This window comes from Erinaceus europaeus, chromosome 8 (assembly GCF_950295315.1).
Source record: "Erinaceus europaeus chromosome 8, mEriEur2.1, whole genome shotgun sequence".
Taxonomy (NCBI): Eukaryota; Metazoa; Chordata; class Mammalia; order Eulipotyphla; family Erinaceidae; genus Erinaceus; species Erinaceus europaeus.
Window position 1 is genome coordinate 17,166,654 of NC_080169.1, and position 27,978 is coordinate 17,194,631.

Consider the following 27,978-nt stretch of genomic DNA (forward strand, 5'->3'; position numbering starts at 1 on the left):
ATAAAAATAGAAAGAAAAAAAAAGGAAAAATTGCCCACCACGAGTGGTGGATTTGCAGTGCCTGCACCAAGCTATAACAATAACCCTGATGTTAATAAAAAATAACAACAACAATAATAAATAAATCCAACTAGTCATATATGACAAGAAGTTATGTACTGGGCCATAAAGTTCTATAGAAAGCATTTTAATTGCTGTTGGAAGTCTGGGTTTAGTCTCTGCAGGGTAAACAGTAAGTGCATGTTAGCATGAATCAGTGCCCAAAAACATAATTGCTTTTCCCATTACAACTTCTTCCTTGGCATTATATACCTGTCAGAAAGAAAAAAAAAATCAAGATTTCAATCTGGTTAGGTCATTTCAAAATATGAAGCACTTACTATGTGCTGAAATATTCCCACTTCATTTATTATTCTGTCTTTGTTTTTAAAAAAAAAAAAATATATATATATATAGTGGCAAGGCTTGTGAATAGATAACCAAATGGGATACAGGCATACAAAAGGCTTCGTGATAATCTGAAATGTGATGTCAAAGTACTAAGTGTGAAGGATAAGCTGTAAATTTCTACCAGGAAATGGAAGACTCTAACCTGCAGAGGCCACACACACTGGATGGTTTCATCTTTATGACACTCTAGAAAGGAGAAACTAGGGAAGTAGTAAAAAGATCCGTGACTTAGGGATGGGTGGTGTTACTCTGTTCAAGGACTGGGATTCAAACCCCAGGTGGGACCCCACTTTCGGGGGGCGGGGCGAAGCTTCACAATTGGTGGGGCAGTGTTGCAGGTATCTCTTTTTCCCCTTTTTACCTCCCCATTCCCATGTCAGTTTCTTTCTGCCATATAAAATTAAAATAAATAAATGATTAAAAATAAATTAAAAATATCAGAGGACTAGAGAGAGAAGGGAGGGCTGACTAGTTACTAGAGAACAGAAGATTTTTAGGACAGTGAAATCATCTTTTATGAAATTATCATGGTAGATGTAAAACATCATGCATCTGTCAAAATCTACAGAACTCTATGACGCACAGTGTAAAATCTAACGTAAACTAACAACCGTAGTAACTAATGATACACCAGCACTGCTTCATTTAACTGCAGGATACAGGAATACATACAACAGAGAAATGGGAAAGTTTTGAAGTTTCTTTGTGTGTTTTCTTTGTGTGTTTCTTTGTGTGTTTGTGTGTTTTGAGGTTTCTTTGTGTGTTTTGTTTTGTTTTTTGCCTCCACAGTTATTGTTGAGGCTTGGTGCCTGCACTACGAATCCACTGCTCCTGAAGGCTATTTTTTCCTCTTTGTTGCCCCTGTTATTTATCGTTGTTGTTGTTGTTACTGTTGTTATTGCTGGATAGGACAGAGAGAAATGGAGAGAGGAGGGGAAGACAGAGAGGGAGAGAAAGATAGACACCTGCATACCTGCTTCACCACCTATGAGGCAACCCCCCCCCCCCCCGCAGGTGGGGAGCCAGGGGCCCAAACAGGGATCATTATGCCAGATCTTTCCTTTGTGCCATGTGCGCTTAACCCGGTGAGCTACTGCCCCGGCCTCTGAGCTATTTTTTTTTTAAATATTTATTTATTCCCTTTTGTTGCCCTTGTTGTTTTATTGTTGTTGTTGGATAGGACAGAGAGAAATGGAGAGAGGAGGGGAAGACAGAGAGGAGGAGAGAAAGATAGACACCTGCAGACCTGCTTCACCGCCTGGGAAGCGACTCCCCTGCAGGTGGGGAGCCGGGGTTCGAACCGGGATCCTTATGCCAGTCCTTGTGCTTTGCGCCACCTGCGCTTAACCCGCTGCGCTACAGCCCGACTCCCCCCTTTTTTTTTTTAATTCTTAATTAAAGACTTTGAGTTTTGTTGGCAAGGATGTCTAAGAACTATGAAACACATTCAGTTTCAAACACAAACAGGAAATTTTCTAATGTTAAGTACATTAAATTGGTGTTGCTTTTTTTTAAAAGCTTTTTTAGTCACTGAATCTTTTTTTTTTTCCTAACATGCCAGTGCAATGCATGGCATATTAGAGACATTCTTGGTGGTTAACAGTTTCTTTTAAGGTCACACTTATCTTTATGACCATCTTCTTCATTGCCTTTAAAAAGACCAGCTCCGCAGACACTGAGCTCTTTTCCCTAGACATGAGTTGAGGTATCCAGGTAACTTTATGTAAAAGCACCAATATTTACTTTTACCTAATTAACCTCTCTCCGTATCCCCTGCCCCACCTCACAGAAGAATGTGAATTTTCTTTTACCCTCCATCAGCCTTTTACCATATGCTGGCTTTTCTTCACAATGATGGTTCTGTAATGGGATGCAGAAAATGTTAGACTTGGTCCTGTTTCTCGGACCTCTGCAAGTAATGTACATTCCAAGAGGGTAGATAAGAGTTCCACATACTGAGACATCCAAGAAGAAATTCATCATGAGTGGTAAGTTCCAGATGAGTGATTTGGGCCTGAAGACTACAAATTAATACTTTACAAATAAGTCATTTGTTGTGCCTACATTAATGTTATTTTTGACCTTCATTGGGGCTTTACTGATCCAGAAAAGCTTTTTAAGATAGAAAAAGACAGACACACTGAGACAAAGATAACATTAGCGCCTAAGCTTTCTCCAATGTGGTTGCTATTTGACATTTTTTTGTGAACAGTTTAGATATCCTTCATATTTCACATCCAAGTGTGAGTCTACCTTTATAGAACTTGATTTTTCTTCTCAGAATTGGGTTTCTTTCTGTATAAGTATTTAAATTAATTCCTGATTTATAGAATATATGCTGAATTTTTTTTTAAGTAAAAGGCTTTACAAAGGGACTGAAGAGATAGCCCACTTGTGGGGAATGTTAGTTCTCATGCACAAAGCCTAGCTTTGAATTCCAGTACATCATGTGAGCGCCATGGCTCTAGAGGGAAACTGTAGTCTCTCTCATCCTCTCTTACTTCTCTTGTGTCTCTCTCTCTGATTGAAGAGATGAGACGTAGTGAAATCATTCATGTGTGAGGTCTTGGTTCTACACACCCCCCAAAAAAAAAAGAAAGAAAGGGGCCAAGTGATGATGTCTCCAGTTGAGCTTACATGTGACCATGTGAAAGGACCTGGGTTCAAGTGTCTAGTTTCCACCAGAGAAGAGACTGTTTCTTGATGCATCTATCCAATAAATAATTAAAATATTAAGAAAATATATATTTATAAAAAGAAAACAAAAGGAAAGAAAAAAAAAGCATTACAAAAGAAGAGATAACAACCCAAACAAATACTTGGATTCTGACTGTAGGACTGAGTTTTTACCAAAGAGGGAGAGAGGGGTAGAGCAAAGGGTGGAGGAGATTTAGTGGTCTGTGGAAGAAAGACTGGTAGTGGGTGAGGTATGGTAACATACATTTGAGGAATCGTGAGCTTGTACTCCTAATCTATACGTTCTTGTAAACCAATGTTACTACAATAAAAAATAAAGTGTTTTAGCTTTCTATTTCATAGATAATTAAGGGCTCTGTAGATATGGGAGGGGACAGTTCTGAACTTCCTTAAGAAGAATTTTTTAAATAGGAAATGTTGCCGTTGTCTTTGATGGGTAACATCACCTTTGATTTTAGCTTTTGTATGTATTATAAACAAGATGATAGAGTAAACCTGGGAAATGTCTAGGTACCATGAAATTGTCTGTAAATAAATCTTAAAATACTTGCTTATAAATGCAACATTATGTGCTTATAAATTACATAACTGGCACATTCAAGGACAGGAGCATCATTGTCCAACAACACAGGGTTCTTGCTTTGTCGGGTTGCATAGTAGGAGAGAGAAGAGACCAGGAACTCGTGGCAGAGCTGGAACACAAATCTTTATTCATGTGGATGCCCCAGATTCGGGTGTGAGCACAGCAGGTTTACATGTGGAGATAGCAAAATGGCCGCCTCCCTCTATGCACACCAGCCCTTCTCCAGGTCAGGATGTGGAAGAGAAAAAGAGAGAGAGAGTGGAAACAGGCGTGACTTTTATAGGAGAATTCCGGAAGTGGCAAGTCAGGACAGAATTGGCTAGGAAAAGGGGTGGAGAAAACAAGGCACTCTGGGAAGGTAGACAGCTTCCGTAGCAATGGCTGCTCTATTTTTTTTTAGCTCACAGGAATGGGCGATACAATGAGGAGGTAATGGAGTGGCAGAGGAATCATTTTTAAAAGAAGGCAGAAGATTGATATGTAAATAATGATACTCGCATGGAAATATGGTGGTTTGTGGGTCCTGCCTAACTCAACCACATCTGTACAATATCCCAACACCGCTTTCTACTTGACCTTTGGTTTGGATGGGACATCTTATAGAGACAAAGGAATTGTTGAGTGGCAGACAGTTGATGCATATGGCCCCAGGCATTTTCCAGAAGGGGAGTTTACGGAACATTAGGCAGAGAAAAGATTGCGAAGCAAGAACTCACTTAGTGAAGTTTCCTTTTCCATCTGTGATATCAAGAAGGCTCGCTCTGAAAAGTGTTATGTAGATATTTCTGGGAGGAGAATGCCTGTGGCCAAGGACTGGAATTGCTGGATCAAGTAGAGTTGAACATGACTATTGTAGTTGGGTAGGGGGGGTCTTTTATTATCATTCTGTGTGAGCTATAAATCAAGGGTGGAAGGAGGTAGACACAGCACGGCCAACACTCAAGGAGCCTGTACTTCAAAATACAAATTTGCACTTAAATTCCTGCTCCCACTTCTGCACTGTGTGTTTTCCAGAAAACCTCACTTCTTTGGTGTAGATTATTGAGATGATTAAATGTACCGTGGTTATAAAACCTTAGCACAAGAAGCTTGGCACATAATATAGCTAATCCTTATCAACTTCAGGTTGGACAGCTCTATATCTTCATGAAGTATGTATTATGGTACATTAGAAGAAAGGAAAACAGAATTACATTGTCAAGAGTTTTGGACTCTAGTTGGACCAACAACTCAATTGGAAGATTTTTTTTTTCTTTATTTGGGGATTAATGTTTTACAGTTGACAGTGAATACAATAGTTTGTACATGCATACCATTTCCCAGTTTTCCACATAACAATACAACCAACTGGAAGATTTTTTTTGCTCCCCCCCCCCTTTTGTTGCACTTTTGTTGTTGTTGTAGTTATTATTAATGTTGTTATTGATGTCATCATTGTTGGATAGGACAGAGAGACATGGAGAGAGGAGGGGAAGACAGAGAGGGGGAGAGAAATACGGACACCTGCAGACCTGCTTCACCGCTTGTGAAGCAACATCCCTGCAGGTGGGGAGCCAGGGGCTCGAACCAGGATCCTTATGCTGGTCCTTGCTCTTTGCGCCACTGCACTACCACCTGACCCACCCCTCCCCCCAACTGGAAGATTTTAAGCTATCTTATATTGTGGTATACTGTTGCATCACTTTTGAAATAAATAGGTGATCTACAATTCAGTCCCCTTATACTATGTACTCTAATATCCAGGACAGATCTAAGATGGCATTTTCCTCTGAACTAGAATACATAAGCCAGAATTGTCAGTTCATTTTAAGGGCATGGCATGTCATCTCTGAGTGACTGTGTGGGATAATTTTTTTAATTAATTATTATTTCATTTACAATGTGTGTCAGCATCTCATAAAATGGTATCAAGTCACCTCTGGAAAGATAAGCTGAAGTTACAGCCAGTTTGGCACTTTGTAATCACCATAAAAGTCAATTCACATTTGAATATAAATCAGGATGGGATGATCTTTAAACTGGGAGACATCATCTAGGTATCTGTTTTCTATGGTGTGATACAGAATGCAATGTCAAGCCATAGGAATATTTCGTTTTTATGTCAGAAAGCTAATTTTCTTGGTGTTGGGTCTGAAAGTATGTGGTAACCATAGATTTTTCTCTTTTCTGACTTTGTGACTGGCCTTAGTTTAAACCATAAAGTGACTCTAATACCTACCACTTTGTGTTTTAATCATCTTGATTACTGTTATCAGTTGTACTAGTTTAAGCACTTAGAAGAAACTTATCTGGTAGATAAAGCAGTGTTTCTTTCAAGGAAGGCCTCAGTTCACTCAGTAACAGGTTTTCATACTGGCTACTTGAAATATATTCTTTCCTAAAAAAGAAGATAGTTTTGAAACAGTTCTTTCCAACACTGGTTCACACAATGGTCTTTTAGGCATTATACTTTCTTTGTTCATTTGTATTCTAAACATCATAAATTTATGCAAAATCTTTTTTTTTAATTCTAGTTTTCATTATCCTCACATATATAAGTCTAATTAACATTACTTTCTTCAGTTTTCCATTCTTAAGGGAGCTTTTTGCTTTTTTAAAATTTTTTTAATGTTGGTTTTTTTAATGTTTTTTTTATTTTTTAATGTGTCATCAAGTCTGTGGGTGGAGTTTTCACCTAGGTAGAGCATGGGGTTTGGCCTAAAGGACGTGGCAGTAGCTGACACTGGAAACACGGTTGAAGCCATTATAGAAAAAGATCTTTTTCATGACAAGGAGTTTCTCGTTCACCCTATTGGTGACAGGGAGCCTGATAAAAGGGTTTTAGTGGCGTAGGAATGTAGACATGTTTGTGTTTTGAAAAACTCTCCCTCTGCAGATAATGAATTTGAAGACAAGAGACTTGAGAAGGACAGTAAGGAGCCTCTCTACTCTGCCGCCTTTTTAGCCCACATCCAATATGATGATGCTGTAGCAATTGGGGGCTGGAAAAGAAGAAAGGGAATTAAATGGCACATTTACACCTGCCTCCCCCTAGGTACAAAACCAAGTCAGAACTGTGTTCTTTTCTGGGAGGAACTGCCTCCTCCATTGGGGCAACTTAGTGTTTCAGTTTGTGTGACTGAATGTGGCATAATATAGAAACATTTCTTTCTAATTGAAGTAACATTGCTTTATAACATTACATAGACTTCAGAGTACAGGTTTAAATATCCACATGTGGGAGTCTGGCGATAGCGCAGCGGGTTAAGCACAGGTGGTGTAAGCGCAAGGACCGGCCTAAGCATCCAGGTTCGAGGCCCCGGCTCCCTACCTGTAGGGGAGTCACTTCACAGGCAGTGAAGCAGGTCTGCAGGTGTCTATCTTTCTCTCCCCCTCTCTGTCTTCCCCTCCTGTCTCCATTTCTCTCTGTCCTATCCAACAACGACAACAACAACAATAAAACAAGAAGAGCCACAAAAGGGAATAAATAAATAAATAAAATAAGTCTTTAAATATCCACAGGTAAATGTATGACATCAAATTCATCACAGATTCTATTTTATTATTTATTTTCATCCACCTCCATAAAATTGACCCATTTTTGTCAATTTTTTCCCCTTTCTCTTCTGATTACTCCAGTAGTATTCTTTTAATAATTTTTAAACTTTGTTTTATTTTTTATAAAGATTTTATTTATAAAATAAAATTATTTGGCTGAGTGCACATGTTACAGTGCTCAAGGACCTGGGTTCAAGCCCTTGGTCTCCACCTGCAGGGGGAAAACTTCGAAAGTGGTGAAGCAGTGCTGCAGGTGTCTCTCATTCTATTCCCTCTCTCCACCCCCTCTCGATTTCTGGCTGCCTCAATCCAATAAATAAATAAAGATAATAAAAGTTAAAAAGTCTTTAAAAAGTTTTTATTGTTTATTAGTGAGAAAGACAGGAGGAAAGAGAGGGGGGAGGGAGAGAGAGAAAGGAGAGGGGGAGGGAGAGAGAGAGAAGAGAGAGAGAGAGAAAAGGGACAGAGAGAGAGAGAAAAGGGAGAGAGAGAGAGAGAGGGAGAGAGAGAGAGAGAGGACCTGACACTCCTCTAGTAAATGTGAAGCCTGGGATTGAATTTGGAACCTCAGAGTCTAATGCTTTATCCACTGTGCCACCTCTCAGACAACTAAATTTTATTTTATTTATTTATTTTTTTAAATTTTTTATTTTATTTTATTTATTCCTTTTTGTTGCCCTTGTTGTTTTATTGTTGTAGTTATTATTGTTGTTGTCGTCGTTGTTGGATAGGACAGAGAGAAATGGAGAGAGGAGGGGAAGACAGAGAGGAGGAGAGAAAGACAGACACCTGCAGACCTGCTTCACCGCCTGTGAAGTGACTCCCCTGCAGGTGGGGAGCCAGGGGCTCGAACCGGGATCCTTATGCCTGTCCTTGTGCTTTGCGCCACCTGCGCTTAACCCGCTGCGCTACAGCCCGACTCCCTAAATTTTATTTTTTTATTTAATAGAGAAATGTTATGATAGAAAGAAATTTAGTGAGGAGGGAGGGAGGGAAAGAGAGAGAGAGAGAGAGAAAGAAAGAGATCCACAGCCTTGCTTCACTGCTCATGAAGCTTTATCCAGGTGGGGACCAGGAGCTTGAACCTTGGTCCTTGAGCATGGTCAGACATGCACTTAACCATCCAGCCCCTATAATAGTGTTCTGTTGTCAGATGTCTTGTTCTGTTTCTTTATTTTCCATACATGAGTGTAGTCATACACTATTTGTTTGACTCTGACTTACAGAAATCTTAGTAAGTGGATTTACTCTTAGGGTAATTACTCTTAAGGTTTACTCTGCTGAGTGTTCTCCTTGTCACACTTAGTTCCTTTCCACAACTTTCCTTATTACTTTATTAACATTTTACATCAGTCAAGAGGGGGAAAGGTCTGAAAGACCAGCTTTGTTTCTCTTCCAAGTTGTGCTCTGAGTTCCACTCACCAACAACATTGGTGCTGTCTCACAGAAATGGTCAATCCCAAACTAAACAACCTCCTGAAATTCTGCATCAGGCTGAGGGCTGCATTTTAGGGCTATATCTCATGCATTCCCCTTAGAAGCCTTTCACTCAGGGTTCTGCCCCAGTGAGCAAGAGTTTTTCAGAGTATAAGTTTTACACAGCCAGGACTACCATGTTTGGCAGATGCAAAGGCAAGTATCTTGCAACTTGAGTCTGCAAGGCCTGGCTTTCAAAAGACGCACAATTTCCTGACCCGAGAGGATACTGGCACATAACTCACCTCCCTCTCCAGGCAGGTGAACTACAAAAACCCTTTCAAGCACAAAATGTGGAGACTTCACAAAAGGAATTTATATTTGGAGAGGTAGATTTTGCTTAACAAAGACAATGAGGTATTCTAAGGACTAAACGGGCCTTGGTTATTCTAAGGTACTCTGAGGAATGAAAGAGCTTTCATCATTATTAAGTTAGACTCTGCAAGGATGTTGGCAATGCTTTCTTTGGTGCCCCTAAAATCAGAGGAAGATAACTTCCAGTTTCTATATCAAAATGACTTGTACCACACTGGAAGGAGAAGGAATGACTACTTTCAGCTGGCCTCCAGCCAGAGCCAATCTGAAGATCCCCAGGCTCTCATGATAAGCCGAGTTCTCTGGACTGTCCGTGACCACCACCCTAAGACCTGGTAGTCACTTCATACAGAGCAGTCATCCTGGGAAGCCAGTAGCTTGTAAGGCTATCCCATGTGACTGAATTGTTAGGTGGCCAGAATTCTCTGGAGCATCTTTCCTCATTCATCTGTCAATGTTAATTTGACAGAAGTCTCAGTCTGGACAACTGAGTCACCTCTCAAATAGAAATTCAGCTTGTACAAAGGGATTAAATATCTGTGTTCCCTTTACCACATTCAACTCCTTTGACAGAGCCAAGAGGAAAATGATCAGATCAACTCCAATAATCAGAATTGGCATAGTACTCTCACATGATATCTCGGACTTCTCTTAAGACTTTAGACTGCTGAAGTAGAAGCAGTGTTTGGTGGAAGGGAAGTTTGGGGCAGATGGTCTTCTAGGCCGAAAATGAGAGACTTTCAACCCTTGGGATCCTGGAGGTAGATCTTTGCCCTCTGATAACTCTGAAGCCTTGGTTAGAGGCTAATTTGTTTTAGGTAATCTTCAAGGCCAAGTATTTATTGAGCACTTAAGCACTTTGCGAGAAGCAGGACCACACAAATGCCACTGAAGATCAGCAGAAACACAAAATCAGTGGTGAAAAATCAGAACAAGAGTGAGAGTTTCTGTCTAAAACTATTCATAAGCCAGGCTGGCAAAATAACCCATCTGGGAGGGTGCCTGCTTTGCCATGTTTAAGTCTAGGGGGAAAAAAAACGAAAGAAAGAAAAAGAAAGTTGACTCGAAATTGCAAAGCCCTAGCGACAACAAAAAATAATTTAAAAATAAACTGTTCGTATGCTGAGAAAAATCCAAATAGTAGTTAATGAAGCTATCCTTATAGCACCAGGGAAGTCTGAGCCTATCTGAGATTAGACAAAATATGAGAAGAGAAAGCCTCCTCCAGTGAAGGTCCCAGGACAAAGTAGAATACCAGCAAGATTGGAAATTGCTTTTTTTTTTTTTTTGGCTCCAAGGTTATTGCTAGGACTCGGGCACCATAAATCCACTGCTCCTGGAGGCTATTTTTTCCCCTTTTGTTGCCCTGGTTGTTTTATCATTGTTGTGATTATTATTGTTATTACTGATGTCATTGTTAGTGGATGGGACAGAGAGAAATGGAGAGAGATGGGGAAGTCAGAGGGGGAGAGAAAGACACCTGCAGACCTGCTTCACCGCCTGTGAAGCTACTCCCCTGTAGGTGGGGGGCCGGCAGCTTGAACACGGGATCCTTTTTATAATTTCTTTTTTGTTGTCCTTGTTTTTTATTGTTGTAGTTATTATTGTTGTTGTTCTTGATGTCGTCATTGTTAGATAGGACAGAGAGAAATGGAGAGAGGAGGGGAAGACAGCAGGAGAGAAAGACAGACTCCTGCAGACCTATGTCACCACCTGTGAAGTGACTCCTCTCCAGGTGGGGAGCGGGGGCTCAAACCGGATCCTTAAGCTGGTCCTTGCGCTTTGCGCCACCTGCGCTTAACCTGCAGCGTTACCACCCAACCCCCTGGAAATTGCTTTTTGATGGAAACACTATCAGCTTAAGCAGCATTTGCTGAGTACTTACCCTGCGCCAGCCACTGATTATAGAGGGTCGAGAGATTAAAGATGGAGGAAGAACAGTCAGTCATGCCCTCAAATGAGCTGTGAATCTAGTAGGGGTGACTTACATTGAAGGTAGAACTTGGAATGGAGGCTCCTGATACTTTTCACAAGCTTTCAGAATTTTGAGAATTCTGGCCTGGAGTGGTGAGAGCTCTGAAAACCATGTAATGCAGATAGCCTCAGATTGCAGAGTTAATCTCTGACCCTTGTAGCAGAAAAATTTCACATACTCTCAGTTGGGGGATGACTACTCAGTGACTGCCAGCCAGTGTACTGGAAAGCCAATCCCTAAGGTTTCAGTTCTCAAGATGTGCCCATATGGTAGCTCAGACAAAAAGAGTTCCCATACTTTTCTGTCAGTTGACACTGACGCATGATGGGAAGTATGATCTCAGGTTTAAAATACCTCTGCCTTGATAGCCAGCAGCTGAAACCTGAGCGAATACAGTGGTGCTGGACTCGGCTGTCCTCCTTGGGAGGGTCCAGTCCCAACAGCTGCTGGGGAAAAAAAGTTTATATTTTAACAGGAAATCTTGTGGAATCCAGTGAAGGGAAACATTTTTTTTATATATAATTTCTGTTCAGAACAAACATAATTCAATTTGATTTTTAGAAATAGAACAATAATGAGTAGTCCCTGTTTCCAAACACAACTGTTACTTAGAAGCTAACAAGCTGCTTTATTTGTTTCTGGGCTTTCATGAGATGTTGGTGGTGAAATATCAGTTTACTCAAACCATTTATAAAAAAAAAGAAAAAAGAAGAAGGGTATGTCTACTCTGCCTTCAGTTCAAGAGAGTTACTCTTGGCAGGATTAGGTTGGATTTTAGTACTAAAACTCTTAGTGAAGAGCCAAGAAGTGGAGGAACTGGTCTACTTAGTGAGTGATCCCTTTCCATTGTATGCCTGTGATTTGCTGTGACCAAGTGTTCATAATCCAAAAAGAACGTGTTCTTGTGGGTTTATCTGCATTTGTCATTAAAGCTGTACTAAACCAATGAGCCTTAGAAGTGAGCTTGTGTTGGCCTTGCGTCCCTGGCAGCATGTGTCTCCTGGGTTCTGCTTCATGCAGGGCACCATGTCTGGCATCTGTATCAATCTGGGATATTGAAGAATATTCTGAACTGTCCCGGGTGACCAGGAAGTTCTTTTTAGTGATAAGACGCCAAGCGTGGCTAGGCCTGAAAACATTTGGTGGGCTGGGATGGATCCCTGGGTGATGATTTAACCTAAAGTGCTGAAATTCCTTTGTCTTCATCCCCAAGAAAGTCTCAGATTATCTGAATGTTTTATAACTTTTCCAGTAAGGGAGCCTCACAGTGACTTTGCAATGAAGAGAATGCCTGAGATGACTTGCAACTAGCTCAGAGGTCACGGACAGACAGCTTTAGTGGAATGGAACAAAATAGCCTCAAGCTTTGTGCTCAGGCCTCTGTCTTCCTTCTCTGGATCAAGCGCCACAGGTTCCCCTAGGGCCTTTGGTCTGTGGTCAGCTCTTACTTTAAGTTATCAGGGTGTCAGGAGTCGGGGGGTAGTGCAGCAAGTTAAGCGCAGGTGGCGCAAAGCACAAGGACCAGCATAAGGATCCCGGTTTGAGCCCTGGCTCCCCACCTGCAGGGGAGTCACTTCACTGGTGGTGACATAGGTCTGCAGGTGTCTACCTTTCTCTCCTCCTCTCTGTCTTCCGCTCCTCTCTCCATTTCTCTCTGTCCTATCTAACAATGACGACATGAAGAACAACAACAATAATAACTACAACAATAAAACAATAAGGGCAACAAAAGGGAATTTTAAAAGAACTTATCAGGGTGTCCTGTGGGTTCCAAGAAGGGCAGATATGAATGAGTTGTCACCAACTTAATAGTAAGATACATAAATAATTCTTAATCTCACCATCACAACCCCTATCTCCTTTTCTTTTGCAGAAAGCAGAGCTGACTTCTGATAAAGACATGTACCTTGACAACAGCTCCATTGAAGAAGCTTCAGGAGTATATCCTATTGATGATGATGACTATGCTTCCGCATCAGGCTCCGGTATGGTTGGCAACTTCTACCTGCATCTCCGTTCTTCTATTTCCCGGAATACATATGTTCAAGGAGACAGGCAGGATGCACATTGGTTAAGAGTATGTTTTGTTTTGTTTTGTTTTTAGTCAGAGAGCCTGGGAATGATGTGTAGCTCTCTTCCACATAAGCTGTGAAGTGTCACTTGACTGAGGGGGTAATAATAATCCCTACCATATAGGTTTATGAGAAATAAAGGAACAGACATATTTCTGATTCTTAAGAGTTTAGTGCTTGGCATAAACATCAGTGTTCTGTCAAACTTAGCTTTTCATTTTACTCTTAAGTCTTTCAGGGTGATAGCATGGAAATCATCTTAAGAAATTCCTAAATGTTAGTTGTATAAAGCCACCAACCCTATGTTCAAGACTAGAGGTGAGACTAAGAAGTATTAGACTTGCTTCCTCATTGAGTGTTGTTCAGACAGAGGAAGGGGAAATGGAGAAGCAAAATGAAATGATTGCATGGTGGTATAGTTGAACTCTTGTGGTGTTATCAGTCTCTTACTACCACAGTGAGACTATATAACAAAACCACCCCCAAACACAGATGCTAAAATCTAATAATTGATTTTGCTTATTATTCTGCAAGTTGGGAATTGAGACTGGCCTAACAAGTCTTCCTCCTTGTTAGTGATGAGCTGTGGGATGTGGACTTTTCTTTGCTAATCATAGTAGGGCTCTGTCCATATCTGAGGGATAGGTAGGCTCTGATTCACATGGCCTGTCTTACTCTTGTTTTTTTTTTTTTGTTTGTTTGTTTTAATTTCTTTATTGGGGCATTAATGATTTACAATCAGTAGTAAAATTCAGTAGTTTGTTAATTACATAACATTTCCCAGCCTTCCACTTAACAATTCAACCCCCCAATAGGTCCTCCTCTGCTATCCTCTTCCAGAATGTGAAGCCCTTTTTACTTTTTCTTTTACTTCCTTTACTTTGGTGCAATATACCAACTCCAGTCGAAGTTCTGCTTTGTGTTTTCCCTTTTGATCTTGTTTTTCAACTTCTGTCTAATGAGTGATATCATCCCACATTCATCCTTCTGTTTCTGACTTATCTCACTTAATATGATTCCTTCAAGCTCCATCCAAGATGGAGAGAAAACTGTGAAGTTACCATTTTTAATAGCTGAGTAGTATTTCATTCTGTATATAGCCCACAACTTGCCCAGCCACTCATCTGTTGTTGGACACCAGAGTTGCTTCTAGGTTTTGGTTATTACAAATTGTGCTGCTATGAACATAGGCGGCATATACAAATCTTTTTGAATGGTTGTTTTTGGTTCCTTAAGATAGATCCCCAGGAAAGGAATTGCAGGGTCATAGGGTAGGTCCATGTCTAGATTTCTGAGTTCTCCACAGGGGATGGACCTATTTACATTCCTACCAGCAGTGCAGGAGGGTTCCTTTGTCCCCACAACCTCTCCATCATCTGTGACTACTACCTTTTTCTGGTGTATGGGTGGTGGTTTCTGTCTTACTCTTCAGTTCAGGGAGCAAGAAAAGATCCCAAGGTGCAAGAATCCTGCCAGACTTCTTGATACCCAGACTTAGAAAAGGCACAATATCAGTGTTTCTAGATTTTATTAGCCAAAGCTAGCCATCAGCCACCCCAAACCCCACTTCCAAATGAAAGCAGTGACTATTACATTGTAGAGAAAGTGGTTACACAGGGGAAATACATAATTCTGGCCATTTTTGTAGTCCACCATGTCTGTTTCTTCTCCTCCACGGTGGCTCCTAGGAAGCTGAGAAAGAGATTAAAAACTTGTGCAGAATTTAACTAATGGTGATTTGTGGTCAAAAGGATGTCTGAAAAAAAAAATTGTTCAGGACTTTTCTTGCTTAGAATGTTCATGTAGCTTAAACAGATGGTAAAAATTAAGGTTGAATGTACATATGTGGCAAGCAGGTGGGTCATGGCTTCAAAATGACCCAGAAAAAAAATTAAGTTGTTTCTTTGATCTCACTGTATAAGAGTGTTTTTAAGTTGGAAAACAGCGGGTCTGAGGAAGTTGCAGAGTTGTGACTGACCCAGTAGCAGTGAGCTTACAATGCAATCCTGGTGTAAAAATAGCCTGTTATTCTTGGGAGAGTGATATATATCACACATGCAGAATGAGTGTGAAAAGAGTTGTTCTGCATAGCCCATGACTTTATTAATAACTTTCATACATGGTGCATCTTTTTTTTTAATACCTCAAAAAGTGCTTTGTAACTGTTATCTTCAAAATGTCACAGGAGGGGGCCAGGCGGTGGCACACCTGGTTAAGCACACACACTACAGTGTGCAAGATCCCAGGTTCAAGGCCCTGGTCCCCACCTGCAGGGGGAAGGCTTCATGAGTGGTGAATTAGGGCTGCAGGTGTCTCTCTCCATCTCTACCTCGCCTTCCCCTTAATTTCTCTCTGTCTCTATCCAATAATAAATGAATAAAGTTTAAAAAAAAGAAGAAAGAAAGACTTTAAAAAATGTCACAGGAAATAATAAGTGTGGTTGCTTTTTTATCCCAATTTCACAGATTGTAGAATCCAGGGGCTGGAGAAAATCTGTACCAGTTGTCCTCTTGCTAACGTCTGCCAAGAGTGCCCTCCACCACCCACCTCACCTTGACTCTGGTCAGATAGACGAGTAATCATTCTGGACATAGAAAATCTCTTGTGCTGAAGATGTTATTTTGCTGCTTAAAGGCAGTAAAAGTTGTAGCTAAAATTTATAAAGCACTTACTCTCTGAGGCATTTCTCCTGTCTTTATAATGTCTCTACAAGGGAAGATTCCATTTCTGTTTCTAATTTTTTAGATAACCTTAGAGTCAGATTAAAGACCTCCTGTGTACAGATACACACAATGAAATACTATATAGCTATAGAGAAGGATTAAATTCTGTCATTTGTAACAACAATGAGTTGAGAAGGCTGGGTGAGCCAGCAGTGAGAGGAATCCAGAATTGTCTCTGTTAATGTATCAGAGCATTCTCAGGGCTCAGGAGTTGGTGACATTGACTAGAGAGAGAAAGTGGTAAAAGAATTCAGTTTAAGGGAGTTGGGCAGTAGTGCAGCGGGTTAAGCGCAGGTGGCACAAAGCACAAGGACCGGTGTAAGAACCTGGTTCAAGCCTCTGGCTCCCCACCTGCAGGGTAGTCACTTCACAAGCAGTGAAACCAGTCTGCAGGTGTCTATCTTTCTCTCCCCCTCTCTGTCTTCTCCTCCTCGCTCCATTTCTTTCTGTCCTATCCAACAACAACGACATCAATAGCAACAACAATAATAACTACAACAATAAAACAAGGCCAACAAAAGGGGATAAATAATAATAAAAAAAGAATTCAGTTTAAGAAGCAAGTAGAGATGACTGGGCATGGCGCACCTAGTAGAACACACATGTTGCATGCAGCAGGACCAGGGCTCAGGCACCCAGTCCCAATCTGCAACAGTGCTGTGTTTCTCTTTTTCTGCCCCCTGCCATTTTCCTCTCCCTATCTCAATTTCTCTCTGCCTTATCAAATAAAAACAAAAAAGAAGCAAGTGGAGAGCCAGCAAAACAGCTCCCCTGGATAGTGTCTGCTTTGCCAAGTACATGACTTGTACTTGAGTTTGAGCTCAACCCCTATTGTATTGCTGGAAGTTTCAGGGTTGGGCATCTTCCTTCGTCCATCCCCCCCACCGTTACCCCCCACCAAGCTGCAAAAGTCATCCTGGAGTAGTACCATCCTGGCAATGGTAGGGAAGAAAAAAAGAAAAGGAAAAAAAAAAAAGGTAAGGAGGGAGTCCTGCGGTAGCACAGCGGGTTTAAGCGCACATGGCTCAAAGTGCAAGGACCAGTGTTAAGGATCCAGGTTCAAGCCCCCAGCTCCCCACCTGCAGAGGAGTCGCTTCACAAGCGGTGAAGCAGGTCTGCAGGTGTCTATCTTTCTCTCCTCCTCTCTGTCTTCCCCTCCTCTCTCCATTTCTCTCTGTCCTATCCAATAACGACTACAACAATAGAATAATAAGGGCAACAAAAGGGAATAAATAAATAAATATAAAAATATTTTTTTTAAAAAAAGGTAAGTAGAGAACTGGTAAAAAATAAAAATAGCTCAGCCACTGTGAAGAAAAAAAGTCATGGTTGCCCTTTAAAGGGAAAGTCATGCTTGTCAAAGGGAAAGTTGAAGGGGTGTGGGAGCAATGGATGGAGGGGTCATTCTGATAGTGAGAAGGCATTGGGGTTTTATAGTAAGCCTTATACACATACAGAGGTGTGGAACTGCATGACCTACATTTATATAGTATTGGCAGCCAATGCTAAATGATTAAAATTGCATTTAGATAAAAAATTATATAGGGGGCAGCAGGTGGTGGGACATCTGGTTAAGTGCTCACATTACAGTGCACAAGGATCCAAGTCCAAGCCCCTAGTCCCCACCTGCAGGGGAAAAGCTTCACAAGTGGTGAAGCAGGGATTTGGGTTTCTCTGTCTCTCTCCCTCTTCCTCCCCTCTCAATTTCTCTCTGTCTCTGTCCTATTGGATAAGTAAATAAAATTTTAAAATTTGAAAGAAGTATAGAGAGCACAATTTATATGTGTGAAACAGAGCTTCTCTGTTGTGTTTTATTGAGAGTTCTGTTTTGTTCCCTTCCACAGACTGTCAGGTACACTCGCATAGAAAAATAAACATGCTACATAAATAATAAAATAAACTTTGCCCCCCCCCAAATGAAGCAAGTTGATTAGTTAACTCTTTCTACAACCAAACATTAAAAAAAATTCTCCAGGATTGTTTCCAACCTCAGAACAAAACCCAAAGGCCTCCTATCTGGAAAGGATCAAACAGAGGGTCTTTGAAGTCAGGTTGAGACAGGTTAGGTGGAGGATACCAGCTGAAAACAGGGAGCTCTTCGTCTTCCATTAATAGTTCATTAATACTGAAATATTATCATATTACCATATTACCATATTACACATAAATCTCACAAGGTTGGCAGCTATGTAAGTCTTCTCTTCCCCACAAAAACATCCTACATCTTCCCACCTGAGCATGGCATTCCTTAAAAAACATTTAAGCCGGGGGTCGGGCGGTGGCGCAGTGGGTTGAGCATATGTGGCGCAAAGCGCAGGAACCGCTTAAGGATCCCGGTTGGGAGTTGCCCCACGGGCAGTGAATCAGGTCTGCAGGTGTCTGTCTTTCTCTCCCCCTCTCTGTCTTCCCCTCCTCTCTCCATTTCTCTCTGTCCTGTCTAACAACGAACAACATCAACAATGTCAATGATAATGACCATGACGAGGCTCCAACAACAAGGGCAGCAAAAAGGGGGAAAGGATGGCCTCCAGGAGCGGTGGATTCATGGTGCAGGCACCGAGCCCAGCAATAACCCTGGAGGAAAAAAAAACATTTAAGCCTGCTCCACTCTAAATTTCCTATACTGTGGCCATTAGATAAAAGGAAAGGGGGAGATGTTGGGAAATTGTGCAGATATGGACACATCCACCATGTTGTCCCCTCAGGGTATTGTCAATTCCCGAGATAGTTGAAACTCTATTCCTGGAGTGCCTTGTTTCCTAGCTAATCCTGTCCCGACTTGCCACTTCCGGAATTTCTCCCATAAAAGCCTTTCTGCTTCTGCCCCTCTCTCTCTTTGCCCCTTTTCACCTCAGCTACCAGACGCAGAGAAGGGTTGCTGCGAATAGCCAGAGGTGGCCATTTTGCTAGCTCCACATGGCCTGAACCGCTGTGCTCTCACTCAACTCTGAGGTGCCCGCGTGAATAAAGATTTGTGTTCCCTCTCCACTCCGATCTCTTCTCTCTCCCCCTAGGCACAGCCCAACAATCTTCTTCCCATCAGTTCTCAGTTCACTGACAGTCTGGTATTTGCCTTCTCTGAAGAAATGGACAAACTCAAAGAAAGCAGCCCAAAGAAAGTTCTCTAACCAACACCATAGCTCTATTTTAACTGATGATGTCCACATTTGGGTAGCTTAGAGCTTCTCATCCACACGGCTCAGTGTTTTCTTTCTAAATATGAAAAGATAATTCCCAAAACAAGTAGGAAAAACTCATAACTTCAAGGAGAGAAACCTACCACCTTCCCAATCCAAAACTGGCAGAGGGCAAGAACTCACTGATATAAGAGAGCTTGCAGAATTAAGTATTCAATTTGAAGTGATAGGGAGTTGCTTTTAATGATTAAATAAGAGGAGGAAACTATAATAAAAGGAACATTCTGAGAATGTTTAATAGTCCTTGGAAAGTAGAGCAATCACATCAGACATGAAAAACTCTTTAGAGGGAATTTCATACAAAAGATATCACTGGGACCAGCTGGTGGCACTCCTGTTTAAGTGCATGTGTTACCATGTGCAAGAACCCAGGTTTAAGCTTCCAGTCCCCACCTGCAGAGATAGGAAGTTTCATGAATGATGAAGCAATGCTACAGGTATCTCTCTATCACTTTCTCCCTATCTCCCCTTCCCTCTCAACTTCTCTCTGTTCTATTAAATAAAATAAAGTTTAAAAAAGATATGTATGGGAACAGGTAGTGGCACACTTGGTTGAGTGCACATCTTGCAATGCATAAGGACCTGGGTTCAAGCCCCCTTCCCCACCTGCATGGGAAAAAGCTTTGCGAGTGGTGAAGCAGGGCTGCAGGTGTCTCTCTGTCTCTGGCCTTCTCTGTCGCCCCTTTCCCTCTTGAATTCTGTCTGTCTCTATCCACTAAATAAATAAAGGTTGAAAAAAGGTATTTATTAATTCAACAGGTGTGAATTAGCTACCTACTCCATGACAGCACAGATTTTATTCTAGATGTCAGGGACACTTTATTTATTTATTTTTTTTATTTAAAAAAATTTTTTTTATTTAAGAAAGGATTAATTAACAAAACCATAGGGTAAGAGGGGTGCAACTCCACACAATTCCCACCACCCAATCTCCATAACCGACCTCCTCCCCTAATAGCTTTCCCATTCACTATCCCTCTGGGAGCATGGACCCAGGGTCATTGTGGGTTGCAGAAGGTAGAAGGTCTGGCTTCTGTAATTGCTTCCCCGCTGAACATGGACGTTGACTGGTCAGTCCATACTCCCAGTCTGCCTCTCTCTTTCCCTAGTAGGGTATGTCTCTGGGAAAGCTGAGCTCCAGGACACATTGGTGGGGTCTTCAATCCAGGGAAGCCTGGCTAGCATCCTGATGGCATCTGGAACCTGGTGATTGAAAAGAGAGTTAACATACAAAGCCAAACAAATTGTTGAGCATGTCAGGGACACTTTAAACAGTTAAATCTAATGCTGCTTTCCTTGGTGGTGATTTACTTATTTATTTGTTTATCACTATTTTCAGATTTCACCTGTAGGCAAGCTTCCTCTTTTAAAAAAGACAGAGAGAAAGAGGTCTTTTTTAAAATTTCTTTATTGGGGAATTAATGTTTTACATTCAACAGTAAATACAATAGTTTGTACATGCATAACATTTCCCAATTTTCCATATAACAATACAACCCCCACTAGGTCCTCTGTCATCCTTGAACCTGTATTCTCCCCACCTACCCACCCCAGAGTCTTTTACTTTGGTGCAATATGCCAATTCCATTTCAGGTTCTACTTGTGTGTTCTCTTCTGATCTTGTTTTTCAACTTCTACTTGAGAGTGAGATCATCCCATATTCATCCTTCTGTTTCTGATTTATATCAGTTCACATGAATTTTTCAAGGTCCATCCAAAGTTCGGCTGAAAATGAAGTCACCATTTTTAATAGCTGAGTAGTATTCCATTGTGTATATAGACCATAACTTGCTCAGCCACTCATCTGTTGTTGGACACCTGGGTTGCTTCCAGGTTTTGGCTATTACAAATTGTGCTGCCAAGAACATATGTGTACACAGACCTTTTAGAATGGATCATAGGGTAGGTCCATTTCTAGCCTTCTGAGAGTTCTCCAGACTATTCTCCACAGAGGTTGGAACAATTTACATTCCCACCAGCAGTGCAGGAGGGTTCCTTTGACCCCACATTAAGAGAGGTGTTCTTTTGATAAGCAAAATAAAATATTATTTTTGAAAAATGAAGAGGAATGATACAATAAGTAGAGGAAGAGAACACAAAACACTCCTGATGGAGATTAAGGAGGAGAGCGACAGAGAGGAGTGCTACTGATTCAGGCCATGGGAGTAAAGCAGGAATTTCCCCAGCTGGAAAAAAGCTTGAGTTTCTAGACTGGGGTTCAGGTGTTTCAGGAAAAGAGAGCACCAAAAGCAGTGAATACCAAAAGTCAGAGATAGGGGAGAAATCATCAGAAGGATCCCAGGTTTCTGATTTGGGCAGGAGGACTTAGTTACTTATTAATTTGAAAGAACAGAGAGAGATTGAGAGGGGGAGGGGAGATGTAAAGGGAGAGAGACGACTTCACAACTTGCTAAGCTTTCCCCCCACCCCACCCCCCGCAGGTGGGGACCAGGGGCTTATAATTAGGTCCTTGTGCCCAGAAGCCTGTGTGCTCAACTGGGGGCACTGCTGCCTGGCTCCTGAGGGCTGATCTTCATAGTAAAGATTATAAATACAGCCGAAGAATTACCTGCAGCTCATCGATCATCTTTGATGAAGAAAGGCTTGCCCATGTTCATAGTTCTAATCAATGCCAAAGTCAGTACTAAGTTTGTCTGTTTAATGAAAACTCTCCATGTATTTCAGCATACCTGACCATCCCTTTCCAATATAATAACTGTACAAATGAAGTGCAATGAAACAGTTAATGTATTTAAAAAATTAACCACAGCTGCTGTTCAGTTTATTATTTCCAATTGCTTATTCCATGAACATGCTGTAGTGAAGTATTTGGAAGTATCTATTATGTGTCCCTGACTTCAGCAGCAGGTTTTAGAGTATTTTACTTGTTACAAACTTGACAAATGATTGGCTTTAAAAGAATGTGTATGGGAGTCGGGCTGTAGTGCAGCGGGCTAAGCACAGGTGGCGCAAAGCACAAGGACCGACATAAGGATCCGGGTTCGGACCCCGGCTCCCCACCTGCAGGGGAGTCCCTTCACAGGCGGTGAAGCAGGTCTGCAGGTGTCTATCTTTCTCTCCCCCTCTCTGTCTTCCCCTCCCTCTCTCCATTTCTCTCTGTCCTATCCAACAACGACAACAACAATAATAACTACAACAATAAAACAACAAGGGCAACAAAAGGGAATAAATAAATAAAATAAATATTAAAAAAATATTTTAAAAAAATTAAAAAAAGAATGTGTACTTGAGGGAGTCGGGTGGTAGCACAGCGGGCTAAGCTCACGTGGTGCAAAGCTCAAGGACCCGCGTTAAGGATCCCGGTTCGAGGCCCCGGCTCCCCACCTGCAGGGGAGTCGCTTCACAGGCGGTGAAGCAGGTCTGCAGGTGTCTATCTTTCTCTCCCCCTCTCTGTCTTCCCCTCCTCTCTCCACTTCTCTCTGTCCTATCCAACAACGACAATATCAGTGACAACAATAATAAAACAACAAGGGCAACAAAAGGGAATAAATAAATATAAATTTAAAAAAAAAGAATATGTACTTGAATGTCATAAATACTCAAATGCTCTTTTGCTAAAAGAATAAGGGAAAGTTGCTGGGGGGGCATGGACTAGTGCCCAGATGACAGTTGGTAGTTAGTCACTAAATGAACAATCTCTGAGTCAGACCGTCTGTGTCAGGGACCATTAAGGTACAAAACTGATGCCATCCTGGAGCTTCCAGTCTTATAAGGGAGTCAGACTTAAATAAATAAATGCAAAATCACAAACTTGTAGCCAGTGTATTCAGAGTAAGAAAGGTTATGCTAAAATTCCTTTTTAGAAGATTACATTAATAGGGGAGGGGGCTTTTCAAAGAACATGCCTTTGATCTGAGGCCTAGGCTTAGGGGGCGAATTAAGAATTCATAAGGGAGGAACTTTTGACCAAAGATTTAGATATCATGGCTGGAACACAGGACAGCAGGGAAATAATGCAAGAAGAAGCTGGAAAAAGTAAGCTAGAGGTGGACCACTCAAGGCTTGGCTGAGGCATGTATATTCTGCTCAAGAACAGTGGAGTGCTATTATAGTCTTACTTGTTTTTGTTTTTTAAGAATGGAAGATGATAGGGTCATGTTTATCATGACCAATTTATAGACAGTAGACAAAAGTGAACTATTAGGAAGAGGGGAAATACAGTGATTCATAAAAAGGGTACCTAGTAGATGAGGGCAGTGGCCCTAGGACTGTATAAAGGTGTTAGAGTTGGGAGAGATTAACCAAGTAAAATGACATCATGCGATGTTAAGGAAGAGGAAAGCAGGAATAGACAGTTCTATTCATTTCAAGGTGACTAGGAGAGAAGACCAAGTTAGTTGGAGAAAGGGAGGAGAGGGTCGTTCTATCGGTTTTGCTTTGAACATATTAGAGGTGTATATGACATTGAATCATTGAGGTGAAAAAGACCCTGTAGGTCCATGGTGTGGATTTCAGAGGAGTGATGTAAGCCAATGAGAGAAGTGTAGGTTTCATGTTTATTTAGATGTTGACTGAAGCAATGAATATGGATGAGGGAGAGAATGTAAAGTGAGAAAGAAATCTTGAGCTGTAGCTTCAGAAACTCTGATAGTTTGATTCCAGCTAGAAGAAAAGGGGCCTGCAAGTGAGACTCAAGAGTCTCATTTTGAGTAACCAGAGTTGAGTGCTAAGAAATCAAAGAAAAGAAGCACCGAGTGAGTGTCTTAAGGAGATAGATGATAACTACCAAGTGTTTGGTGATGCAAGGGGATTTTTTTTCTTTTGCCTCCAGGATTATTGTTGGGGCTTGGTGCCAGTACTAAGTATCCACTGTTCCTGGGGGCCTTTTTTATTTTACATTTTAATGGAGAGGACAGAGAGAAATTGAGAGGGGAGGGGAAGCTAGATAGACACCTGCAGACCTGAATAACCACTTGTGAAGTGACCCTTCTGCAGGTGGCGAATAGGGGGCTTGAAATGGGATCCTTGTGCGGGTCCTTGTGCTTCGTACTATGTGCTCGTAAGCCGGTGTGCCACATAGCCCAGCCCTCCCCCCCACCATGCTAGATCTAATGATACGAAGACCATTTTGAAAGACGCCGTGGGTGGTGGCAATGTTGAAGACCTAATCATACCAGTAGTATGACGGCAAGGAAAATTTTCTCCGGAAGAGTAGAGCAGATAATACAGTAGATGATGAAGAAAGAAGCTCTGTCCACAACACAGCTGAAAAATCCTGAAAAATGAAATGGAACAAGTCCCATTGGATAAGGGCTCTTCTGAAGGAGAGATTTTTTTGTTTTTTTCCTTTTTGTTCACTGTTTTAACACAGTGTTTCATATTTCAGTGAATAAGAGCAAATAACTTGTTGAGGAGGAAAGATTAACTATGCAAACATGGTAAGAATTTTGCTTTAGAAAAAATAGGCAGACCTACCCATAGGCCCACTATTAAATTTCATTTCTTCATAGGGAAGACTGAAGAAAGGTCAGAGCTAAATTCTGAGGAGAGGGTTCATAAGAACATGATTCTGAGTGGAAGCCTTGAACAGAGTTGTCTGCTATGGTAGAAATCAGTGTCTGGATCATGGTGCTTGACTCACGGTTGCAACTGTTTTCCAGGAGCTGAGGATGACACGGAAGTAACAGAGCTGACAACATCTAGACCAGTTCCAAAGATCCCACTCACAAGTACTGCCCCCAAATTGGAAACCACGACGCTGAAAATGCAGAACAAGTTCCCTGCTCAAACAAAGGTGAGTTTCCTCCCGACAGAGCTCTACCAGGTTATTGTAATTGCCCTTCTCAAAAAATTGTACATGACGGTCCTTTTCAGAAACCCAGTTAAAATTATATAAAGACAGGTGATCTTTTCATTATATATTCTTACTGTTCATGACCACTGTCATTTTTCCCACCTACTACTTTGGTTTGTTGAGAGAGAGAGAGAGAGAGAGAGAGAGAGAGAGAGAGAGAAAGAGAGAGTGTTCAGGTGCAGTTTTAGACTGTCAGAAGAACTGAAGATATTTCACATACACTCCCTGCCCCCCACAAATGCAGTATCCTAACCTCCCCCACCAGAGTGGATTGTTTCTTACAGCTGGTGGACCTACCTTGACATATCTTTTCTCACTCAAAGCTGATAGTTTATAATAGGTCCAGTCTTGGTCTAGTACATCCTACAGATTCTGACAAATGTATGATGACAAATATATAAATATATAAATATATATATATATATATATATATATATATATACACAATATATTTATATTGTTATAAACTCTGTCTTTCTATCTAAATGAAAAAACAGCTTGGAGGAAAGAAGTCATGCATAAGCAAGTATATACAAAAAGGAAAAATTCTTTGTATGGCTTGAGAAATCATTCTGCTTTATTTTTTTTTATCACCCAGCTCACATATATGTGTGTGTGTGTGTGTGTGTGTGTGTGTGTATTTTATATTAAGTGTTACTCCTTTAGTAAATCAAAACCTAATTAAGAAGCAGAACCTTTCAGTTACCTTGACGTAAGTCGAGAAAATTTGTCTTCATTTCATAAAGAATTTGTTCTATGTTAGAACACTGTGAACTTTACAGATGCTAAAACAGGTCACAGAATAAGAAGACTCTAGGTCTTGATAAGATTTCTTTTGTCTACTCAGGCACATCATCAGATGTGAAGTATGTAAACAACTCCTCTTTTAATAATTTTTAATCTGGCTGCCTATATGTGTATATATACATGACTTATGTAAGAAATGAGGCTTTTTAAATCTATTTTTTTATTATTTATAAAAAGGAAACACTGACAAAACCATAGGATAAGAGGGGTGCAACTCCACATATTTCCCACCACCATATCCCATCCCCTCCCCTGATAGCTTTCCTATTCTTTAACCCTCTGGGAGTATGGACCCAGGATCATTATAGGATGCAGAAGGTGGAAGGTCTGGCTTCTATAATTGCTTCCCCGCTGAATATGGGCCTTGACAGGTTGATCCATACTCCCAGGCTGCCTCTCTCTTTCCCTAGTGGGGCAAGGTTCTGAGGAATCAGAGCTCCAGGACACATTGGTGGGGTTGTCTATCCAGAGAAGTCTAGTCAGCATCATGGAACCTGGTGGCTGAAAAGAGTGTTAACATATAAAGCCAAACGAAATAAGGCTTTTAACCTTAAAACAAAACACAGATATTAGCTAATGAAAACTATGACATCTCTAAGTTTGGCCTTATTAAGCATCATGTCATAGTGAGCTGGCCACCCACTACTAGGTAAGCTATTTAAGTTGAAAAATACATGATAAAGTTTGTAGAAGATCAAGGTCTCAGATCTTGAATCTGGTCAAATTTATGAGCTTCTCTGAGACTATTCTTCAATGACCACTGGTCATTGAAAGGATTAGATGTAATTGCCTATTTGAGGCTCAGAAGCCTTCTATAAACCTTAACTGAAGTTGGTAAGAATAGTAGTCAATTTGTTGAATGAGCCTGTGTTATAACCACCATGGTAGATTTTGTAGACCACCTCAGGGTTAAATTCTGCTTATGAAACCTAAAAGTGTTGGCTTTGGGACCTCACTTATCTATTGGTCAGAAATATTCCATCAATGTGTCCTGAAGCCCCTCTTCCCCAAAGCCCCGCCCCACTAGAGAAAGAGAGACAGGCTGGGAGTGGATAGTCTTGCCAACACCCATGTTCAGTGCGGAAGCAATTACAGAAGCCAGACCTTCCACCTTCTGCACCCCGTGATGACCCTGGGACCCTGGTTTCATGCTCCCAGAGGGATAAAGAATAGGAAAGTTTGTGGGAATGGTGTTTGTGTACACCCCTATTAACTTGTAGTCATATAAATTACTATTTAATTAATATGAGAAGGGAAAAATGATTGAATGTCTCCTCTTTCTCTCTCTCTCTCCCTTTCTCTTTCACCCTCTTTTTTTTCTTAAGAAGTCTAACTTTTAAAGAGAAAAAGAGAGTCCACCAGGAGTAATTAAATAATACAGGTGTAAAGCACCAATAAAGACATCCCCTATTTTCTTTTCTCACTAATATAGACAACAGCAACATTTTACATGTATTTTTTTTGTATAAGGGAAATGATCATTTGTATATGTCCTCTGCATTTTATAAGTCATGGCAGACTGAAGCTTCAGACACTGCAGGGTTTTATGTGACTTGGAAAAGTAAGAGTTACTGTCACACATTACTGTGTGTCATCAACATTGGAAGCCTCTTGCTCAGTTCACTAAGGCAGGGGCCTATTGACTTACCCAAGAATTCAAATGGATTCACCTGATGTAGCTTGTGATCCTGCCTAAAAATGTTGATGACCTTAAGGCACCCCTAAGATGACGATGTATTTTCTTAAGACTTAAGTAGTGAACTGTGTTTTTCAGTGGACAAACTCCAACCTTCAGAAAGCAAGCAATCACTTGACTGGAACATAGCAGTCCTAATGAAGATAAATCACTGTTGTTTAGAAGAGTAGTTGACCTAAAAAGAGATTAGTGTCTACAATAACAGCCCAGTAGATTTGAAAGTACTTTCCATCAGCATTGTTGGCCAAAAAATCTTGAACTTGATACAGAATAGCTAATTCATTTAACTGAGTTTTACTAACCAACTTGTTCTCAAGCAATAGAATTAATGAAAAGCTTTAAATAAGTAATGATATATAAAAAAATAATGCCTGCTTCCTAACCCCTGAGCATGTGAATTAAAGCAGAATCTTTAGTGCTAAAGCTTGTCCTTTGCTTTAAGTTTTTCAGGTAACTTCAGATTTCATTGTGACCTGAAGTCATTCACAGAGGGTGGTTAATCTTGATGCTAAATGTTACCAGGCCAACAGATGATGTATGTTGGCATGGTAGCCTGCAATATCCTGAGGTTTTAGAGAAGCGAACGGTGGGAGATTCATTAAGAAAAACTGGACAATAAAAGAAGTGAAATTTTT

The 27,978-nt window shown here is 40.9% G+C and overlaps 1 protein-coding gene across 1 annotated transcript in view; it reads left to right on the forward strand.

The window, feature by feature from the left end:
• SDC2 (syndecan 2) overlaps positions 1-27,978 on the forward strand; it is a 127,714-nt gene that overhangs the window by 95,901 nt on the left and 3,835 nt on the right. Inside the window, exons 2-3 of the mRNA XM_007532241.3 lie at positions 12,907-13,018; positions 24,647-24,780. Coding sequence (XP_007532303.1) covers positions 12,907-13,018; positions 24,647-24,780 — 246 coding nt within the window. The remainder of the gene's footprint in view (positions 1-12,906; positions 13,019-24,646; positions 24,781-27,978) is intronic.